This window comes from Mya arenaria, chromosome 13, assembly GCF_026914265.1.
Source record: "Mya arenaria isolate MELC-2E11 chromosome 13, ASM2691426v1".
In the NCBI taxonomy this organism is placed as follows: Eukaryota; Metazoa; Mollusca; class Bivalvia; order Myida; family Myidae; genus Mya; species Mya arenaria.
In genome coordinates, this window is record NC_069134.1 from 804,401 (window position 1) to 814,236 (window position 9,836).

At 40.0% G+C, this 9,836-nt stretch overlaps 1 protein-coding gene across 1 annotated transcript; it reads right to left on the reverse strand.

Annotated features, from left to right (window-relative positions):
- Nucleotides 1-1,251: 1,251 nt before the first annotated feature.
- On the reverse strand, nucleotides 1,252-3,178 carry LOC128214441 (uncharacterized). The gene is made up of 2 exons (XM_052920912.1): nucleotides 2,788-3,178; nucleotides 1,252-2,212 (listed from the first exon to the last, which is right to left on the reverse strand). The coding sequence occupies exons 1-2, from the start codon at nucleotides 3,176-3,178 to the stop codon at nucleotides 1,803-1,805; spliced, it is 801 nt and encodes a 266-aa protein (XP_052776872.1). The 3' UTR covers nucleotides 1,252-1,802.
- Nucleotides 3,179-9,836: the final 6,658 nt, after the last annotated feature.

Sequence of the window (9,836 nt, forward strand, 5' to 3'; positions counted from 1 at the left end):
ATTTAGGGCATAAGTCGTGGTTAATGTTTCATAGGAGATGCTAGAATCTGTTTTGAGCGGTAATGTCTTTGAAGAAATTTTTGAAGAAAACAAGTATCCTCTGGTATAAATTACTGATGGAAAAAATGAGAACACTTGAATAATAAATATAATGGCAAACTATTTTTAGCAAACATTTATTCTAGATTTAATATGTTAATAGTAAACCGTTTCGCTTAATGCTTTACTTCGGACAAAAGAGGAACACCGCACAAGTTTCGGGTTACTGCCTTTTACACATTTGTTTTCAAACAAATGACTTTGGGTTAAAGATAGCAGGATCTATTGATATTTTTACACTCTTTTAATTATCAAAATGGAATAGTGTCCTTCTGACATGAGCTCCGTTTTAAAGATTATAAACAACACAGGTGATATAAAGAGTTTAATTTTAACAGCGCCCGATATCATCACACTAACAAACAAAATGAACGTTTTAAATACCTAATTATTACCTATGATCTCTGTTGCATACTTCAAAATTACAAGGACACAGAGGTGACCTAGTAAATGGTCCTTGGATTATATAACCAATTATGTTACCATTTAATGATGTATTTACACGTATTGAGGAACATTAATACCTCAACTAAACCAATGACTATTACCACCTAGATCCTCAAAACCCTAACCAACCTGTACTTCGGTGAGCTAAAGTAGAAATATTGTACCAGCATCAACCTGTCATCGCCTGTAAATAAGTGAACCCAGTCGGAGTATCAGTGTAAACTCTCCCAAAGTATGATACGATAATACAAAAACTACTACTGTTTTTGTTGTTTATCAAGTTCTGCCCATCCATTGGCTGCATTATGGCTTGACCCAACCGTGTGTACCATCACGATTAAAAAGTGTGTAAAAATACCTCGCATGACATGAGTTATAAGTGACTGTAATTCCCAGTCAAATCTAGTCTGCCCTTATTTCAATTCTATCCTTTTGTAAAGGCAATCTACCATACCGCATGGCAGAGCTTGCCCATGCATTTCTATAGTGAAACGAGTCAAGGCATCAACGACTCGGCAGAATTCGTTTTAGAGTGGTGTCATACTGACCTCGTGGTATAGAATATATTATAAGAATACTAGAAATTTTGAGAGGTTAGCACACTCTCTAACAATCTTATATAATTTATTCAGTATCCAAAACGCCAGTTCATTTTCGACGTTGGAATCTTTGTATGTAGCAAGTGGGCAAAACAATAAAAGTGGGGAAAGGTTTTGTTTTAATATGCTTCGCTATTCAGCGTTCTTCATGAATTGCAAAAACAAAACGGAATTTCAAACACACTTGCAATCTACCCTATAAGTACGAATGAATTATGCACAATACGATTAAGTCGCAAGATCGAGCACTAAAACAAGATTGCAATGATGCCATAACTGCGAGCTATTCGTCGAAAGGCATTGTTCTTAAGGTGGCCTAATTTCGGTTACGAAATAAATTCAATAATCAATCTGAAAGTATGTTGTTTGTGAAATAAGATTTTTCATTAAACGTATAAAACTTTTTTGGAATCTAGTTTCAATTGCGTTCAATCGCCCAAATATATTTCGATAACATGCATGTGTGATAATATCCAGGACAATATTGAACATCAGGATGATTACCGTCGAGTTGTTATCATAGCTATTGATTTATTTCCGTCAAAATACAAATACTGTTAACTCGAGTCTAATCACTAGTACTTGTTCTTTTCTCAAACTACTAATATGCACTGCCTTGACGGATAACATGTCAAAACAAGACTGGGGAAAACAAATTTAAGTATGAATCAAGGCTCCTCCAAATGAAGTAAGCCGGTAGCCATCTTGGTGCCTTAGATTACATTCGCCCCATGAACACTTCATCGAAACCTGATCGTCTTTATCAAGCTGTGCGTACACATTGATACCATGGCACGGTACACTTCCGTCGCCATGATAGACCCCGGCATGTATGACGTCAGCATTTCTCGTCATGGCAATGTGGAGCGCGATCGACGTCCTAGCGCACACTTGACCTGTGAGTGCGTACAATCCACCGAACGGTGCAACGAAATGTCCCGTTGTAACGTCATATCCTTCACCTTCGTTTGCGATCACGTGACTGTATACTATCAAATCATCTTTTGTCAGTTTTGTATCGCCCGTAAGCTGGCTTTGGAACACAACAGTCGGTGTGGCGATCTTACCTGAAATATATTTATAATGAAAATATGAATTTTGAGGACAGCAAAACTACAAATTAAAACAGAATGTAACTGAATGTCGTATTTTGTATTTTTTCTATACTAAGGCAGATTTATAAATGGAAATCAACATACATCAAAGTTTAGGTAATATATGTAGTAACAGTCGCTAATCAAAAGATAAGAATTTCTAGTGAAGAGCAGAAACTAGCAAATTTTGACTCTGGTAAAGGAGTTCATATTCATGACAACAAAAATTCGTTAGTGTTTTAATCATGTGTCACTTTATGATTGAAACTCATTCAATGTTCAACGTGTCGTTTAGACTAGCAGCAAACTTATTACAGCATAGTTAGACTGTATAACGACAACGACTAATATGCATAAACAAGTAAGTTATAATGCACGAGTATGCCTTGTTTCAATGACAATTAGTTGTAATCATAATGGTGTAACATGATGGATTTTTTAAAAGTAATAATTGCATTTAACGATACGCCAGTTTAAAAGTAAACATTTATAAAGAAAGTACCGGCTTGCTTTCGAGTCATATAGCAAAACAGATACACGTTTCATACCTCGTGCAATGTCCATAAATTCTCTAGCCTGTGTTTGCAAACTCTGCAGTTGTCTTCTTGTTTCCATAATTGTTTCACTGACGTTTGCCCGGGTGTCACCGGTCAGCTCAGCAAGGGTACGCTCTGTGTTGTCCACAAGCACATTCGTTCTCTCAACCACGGACTTTGCCTCTTCCGTTTTACTTTTTAGGTCCGCTAATTTTGACTGAACAATTTCATTTGTTTTCTGTATACCCTCGGAAAGAAGTTGAAACGTTAGTTCATTCTTGATAACACGTTCTAAGAGACGCTCGTCGTAATCGTACTTGGAACATACTGGACACGTGGGTTCCACCGCACGACCAAGGAAAATACAACAATATATCAGAAACACTAAGCTCAAAACAGCCATGTTCTTCACTGAACTTCAATCTCTAAATGCCAGCCCGTGTGTTGTAGGAACTGTTTTCGCCTAGGTTTGATTAGCATGAACATAAACTGAGAGATGATACAATACACACGGTGATGACGGACAGAACACGGGATGTAGGATAGTGCTCGATTCTAAGGCATGTTTCATTGAGTCTGACACATATTCTCACATTTTATTATTTGCATGCAATTTCACATGATCACACACTATCATATACATATTATCAAACATAAGAAACGCTCGCACATAAATTATTATCGTATACCAGTGGGCACCTTCTGTTAATTTTGAAAAAAATAATAGCAAAAATAGTAAAAAGTCCAGTAGCCTAGTTCCTTCCTAACAGCAGAGGGATAAAGGTCAAACAGCACATTTTTAATAGTATCAAAATGAACTATGAGGTTTTTTTTTCGCAAAATTGAGTGTTGGGGGTGGGGGTCGTATTTAATTCAAACTATTGTTTAATAAAGCTTTGCATTATGTGAATACATGTTTGGGACACCGCCATAGAATTACAATTAATTAATTACAATTAAATTGTATTTCAGAGTTCTGTGTAAATAGGCTATGACTATTAATCAGAAGGAAACAGAAATAGTGTTTAGCCTACATTTGATGATGGAGCTAAAATATACGGTATGAAAATGTCTGATATGTCTGTATGAACACCTCCATCCTCAATATTGTTAAGATTTTCTTGGAGTGGATAATTATGTTAATGACCGTGCTGCATTGTGGGAACTCGGAAGGTTTCCTTTATGTATTGATCATCATGTTAAATGTATTAAATACTGGTGCAAACTTCTATGTATGACTAATAAACATTATCATAGAAACTGCTATTTAATGATGCAACGACATGATGACACTGGAAGAAATAATTGGGTTACAGCTGAAAAGAATTAGATACACATATACGCTTTGGTTTTGTTTGACTAAGTCAAGAAGTTGGAAATATTAGTGATTTCTGGTATCAGTTAAACAGAGCTAAGTTGATTGAAAAACACAAAACTGGTTCGAAAAGTAAGAAACTCCATAATATGTGACACATTTAAGCATGTTAAAACTGTCTGAAATCCAGAAAAGGAAATTGTTAGATTTCGATGTTCCAGCCATAAATTATTAATTGAAAGTGGTCGACATTTTGGGTATCGCTATGCAAACTCGAGTGTATAGATATTGCTTAATGAATGTGTATATGATGAATTGTATGTATTCTTTCAATGTAACAAATTTAGACAAAAAATGCAATTAAATTTCTATTCCTGGCACACTTATAGGCAGGATTCCAAAACTTCATTATTCTTATGCAAGTCTAAACAATGACAGAATAAAAACAAGATTGCATTTTTGTTAATAATATAATAAAACAATTACAAAAAATAATAATTGTCAATGAAAATCACAACCCACATGATTTCATATGTTTGTATTGTGTATGTTGTATTATTGGCCGAAGGCCTTTTTTTTTACAAGTAACATTTGACTTGTCTTGACTTGGTTCTGTTCACTTACTTCGTAGATACTTGAACAGTCGTGTTTTACTTCACTTAATAACTAATTTTGTGTACTGATAAAAGCGTGTAATACGTTTCCTGCGCCTTGTAGGTAAATGTGGAAGGAGTGTGGATATTATATTACATCACACAGTTTCCTTATTGCTCCCATTACTGCTTAATCGAATCCATCAGCATTTAGGGGGATAAGTTATACTGAAAACACAAAAAAATAAATTTGGGAGCATTTCCTTAAAGCAGTAATAATTCACTTAGTAGATATAAATTGCAGATTTGATCAAACTGAACTAATCAGATACAATTGCCGGAAAGACGGAAAGCGTATGACCCGACATTGTAAGATGGAAAGTGTATGACCCGACATTGTAAGATGGAACGTGTATGACCCGACATTGTAAGATGGAAAGTGTATGACCCGACATTGTAAGATGGAAAGCGTATGACCCGACATTGTAAGATGGAAAGCGTATGACCCGACATTGTAAGATGGAAAGCGTATGACCCGACATTGTAAGACGGAAAGCGTATGACCCGACATTGTAAGATGGAAAGTGTATAACCCGACATTGTAAGACGGAAAGTGTATAACCCGACATTGTAAGATGGAAAGTGTATGACCCGACATTGTAAGACGGAACGTGTATGACCCGACATTGTAAGATGGAAAGTGTATGACCCGACATTGTAAGACGGAACGTGTACAACCCGACATTGTAAGACGGAAAGCGTATGACCCGACATTGTAAGACGGAAAGCGTATGACCCGACATTGTAAGATGGAACGTGTACAACCCGACATTGTAAGATGGAACGTGTATGACCCGACATTGTAAGACGGAAAGCGTATGACCCGACATTGTAAGATGGAACGTGTACAACCCGACATTGTAAGATGGAACGTGTATAACCCGACATTGTAAGACGGAAAGCGTATGACCCGACATTGTAAGATGGAACGTGTATGACCCGACATTGTAAGATGGAACGTGTATAACCCGACATTGTAAGATGGAAAGTGTACAACCCGACATTGTAAGATGGAAACTGTATGACCCGACATTGTAAGACGGAAAGCGTATGACCCGACATTGTAAGATGGAAAGCGTATAACCCGACATTGTAAGATGGAAAGTGTATGACCCGACATTGTAAGATGGAAAGTGTATGACCCGACATTGTAAGATGGAAAGTGTATGACCCGACATTGTAAGATGGAAAGCGTATGACCCGACATTGTAAGATGGAAAGTGTATGACCCGACATTGTAAGATGGAAAGTGTATAACCCGACATTGTAAGATGGAAAGCGTATAACCCGACATTGTAAGATGGAAAGCGTATGACCCGACATTGTAAGATGGAAAGTGTATGACCCGACATTGTAAGATGGAAAGTGTATAACCCGACATTGTAAGATGGAAAGTGTATAACCCGACATTGTAAGATGGAAAGTGTATGACCCGACATTGTAAGATGGAACGTGTATGACCCGACATTGTAAGATGGAAAGTGTATAACCCGACATTGTAAGATGGAACGTGTATAACCCGACATTGTAAGACGGAAAGCGTATGACCCGACATTGTAAGATGGAAAGTGTATGACCCGACATTGTAAGATGGAAAGTGTATGACCCGACATTGTAAGATGGAATGTGTATAACCCGACATTGTAAGATGAAACGTGTACAACCCGACATTGTAAGATGGAACGTGTACAACCCGACATTGTAAGATGGAAACTGTATGACCCGACATTGTAAGACGGAAAGTATATAACCCGACGTAAGACGTGTACTTTCAAAAGATGACGACTTAAGTGTTCAACATTTTCGCCTTAGATCACATTTAATGATTTACAGTAGTAATTCTGTTTGACGCGACGATGATATTTTGATAAAAAATAACTTGCATGCATTTGCGAATATTACACCCTTCACCTATTGATACCTCCTCTGTGCTGAAGGCAAGTCTGGAAGGCAAGTCTGGAAGGCAACGTCATTCATTTGCGGGGACAACAGTGACACTCAAATGTGTTCATTCTTCATGTTCAAGCAGTCAGTTTCTAGCCTCTCCTATGTGTTAGCGTTGGAATTCATTCCCTGAAAACGGTAAGTGTATATACGTACTTTTAAAGACAATTGGGTTTGGTGATGCGTTTTCCGAAAGCTGTGGCATTTATGGCTTTTAATAGTAAAGAAAAAGTTGCTTAGTATATTTTGACTTTGCGGTGTCTTGCGAGACAAATCAAGCGATTACTTGTGGGAATTTTCTACCATTATATAGGGGGCAGCCACTGTAACTGTTGAAGCTATTTACTGAAAGGTAAAGGGTTGTTATTCATTAAAGTATTTTCTTATCCAACCTGTTTTGTCTTTGGAGAGGGGGACTGTCAGTAGGCGGTATCTGTTACTAGTGCCACTTGGAATAGATGTTTAAATAAGAAAAGGATTCAGGATAGGATTGTTTACGAATTGCTTATGCGTTTGAAGTTGCGGGTTTTGTAAGAACATGTACTTAAGAAAAACACGTCAATTGGTTTACTTAGAATGTAAGGTGTTGTCTTATTTCATGACATAAATAAGAACACACATTCAAGTAATCATTGTTATCTGATCAATGAGCCATACAGCCAGGGAAAATCCTGTATATATGAAGCCTGCTCGGAATTCGTTACAATGCCATGGAAAATACGAAGACAAACCAAGAGCCAGCCGAGTAAAGAAGAACCAATTATGAGGCACAATGGTCAAGGCATTTCATACACTCCTGACGGGGGACACATCATCCCTGATGATAGAGGACACATCATCCCTAATGATAGAGGACACATCATTGCTGCTGATGGGGGCCACATCATCCCTGATGATAGAGGACTCATCATCCCTGATGAAAGAGGACACACCATTGCTGATGATGAAGGACACATCATTGCTGCTGATGGGGGCCACATCATTCATTCTGGTGGCGGACACATCATCCCTTCTGGTGGCGGACACATCATCCCTGACGATAGAGGACACATCATTGCTGATGATGAAGGACACATCATTGCTGCTGATGGGGGCCACATCATCCCTGGTGATAGAGGACACATCATCCCTGATAATAGAGAACACATCACTGCTGCTGATGGGGGGCACATCATCCCTGATGATAGAGGACACATCATTGCTGCTGATGGGGGACACCTCATCCCTGATGATAGAGGAGACATAATTGCTGATGATGAAGGACACATCATCCCTCCTTGTGGCGGACACAATATCCCTGATGATAGAGGATACATCATCCCTGATGATGAAGGACACATCATCCCTTCTGGTGGCGGACATATCATCCCTTCTGGTGGCGGTTACATAATCCCTTCTGGTGGCGGACATCCGCTGAAGGAAGACACATGACACATTATCCCTGCAGATGGAGGGCACGTATCCTTTCTTAAGGAGGACACATAATCCTTGCTGATCGAGGACACATCGTCCCTGCTTGTCAGGCTGGATAGAGCAGATACATATCTGTAGTCATCACATCAGTAGAGGAATCTCGATCGAGTCAAGAATAATTTAAAATACTGTTTTCATCTTTGATTGAATGTTCTTATTTATTAGGGGATGTAGTTTTATGTAACTGCTGATATCTGACAAGATATGACACTTCGGGCATCCTAAATATGTGGACACAGTACCAATTGGTTGTTCAATGCCAACAGACTGTTTGTGTCCATTCAAAACATCGCAGAACTGTATGAATTCTGAAAGCAAAGCAGCTCGAATAAGTCGCGCAGTCATATTTTATTACATTCAAGTACGTCTTATGTTTTGGCCTTTTGAATTGTGAACATCCTGCTCTGTAGACTAGTGCAAAAATAGTTGGTCGACTTTGGTCGAAAGCTCGTAAATCGGTAGAAGACCCGTATGCATTCATTCCGTCCCATTGTGGTGGCCCTTCCCCCAACCGTATGCATTTAACTCGTCCCAAGGCGATGCCACTCCCACCGTGTGCATTACTCTCGTCCCGAGGTGATGCCCCTTCACCAAACCGTATGCATTCATCTCGTACAAAAGCGATGGCACATCTCGTCCATATGCATTCATCTCGTCCATAGTAATGCCCTTTCCCCGACCTTGTTTTCCTCATCGGGTCGACTCAAGTCAATGCCCCTCCCCTCCCCCGTATACATTGATCTCAAGGCAATGCCCCTCGCCTCCCCCGTATGGATTGATCTCAAGGCAATGACCCTCCCCTCTCCCATTTACATGCATCTTGTCCCAAATCAATGCGACTCCCACCAACCCCGTATGCGTCCATCTCATCCGAACGTGATGCCACCTCCCAAGGTGATGGCCCTTCCACGACATGCGATTCATCTTGTCCAATGACCCTCCCCCGGAGGTTTTCATTTCGTCCCAAGGCGATGCCTCACCTCCGATGCATCTATCTCGTCCCTAGGCAACGTTTTCTATCCCCGTGCCCAACCGTATGCATTTATATCGTCCCAAGGTGATGCCCACCCATCCCCGTATGCATCTATTTCATTCCAAGGTGATGCCCCTCACCCCGTCAGTATGCATCCATCTTTTTCCAAAGGGATGACCTCCTCTCGGATACAACCATCTCGTACCAAGGTGATGTCCCTTCTCTCCCCGTAGGCATTCATCGTGTCCCAAGGCGATGCACTTCCTCCAGGATGCATTCAACCTGTGCCCCATTTCCAGGGGATTGGATGCATCCGGCAAGGGGACATGTCCCCCCGCCACGCCTTCTATCCCTCCAACGTATGCATTTATCTCGTCCCATAATGATGCCTCCCCCCGGATGCGTTCATCTCGTCCCATTGCGATGCCTCCCCCAAATAACAACACAAATCAAACCCCCTACTCGCACCCGCCCAAATAACAAAATAAATCCAACCGCCTCGCATCCACATAAATAACAACACAAATCAAACCCCGACTCGCATCCGCCCAAAAAAACAACTCAAATCAAAACCCGCCTCGTGACCCCCCCTCCCCCAGTGAAAACACAAATCAAACCCCGTCTCGCACCCGCCCAAATATTAACAACAAAAATCAAATCCCGCCTCCCAGCCGCCCAAATATAAACACAAATCAAACCCCGC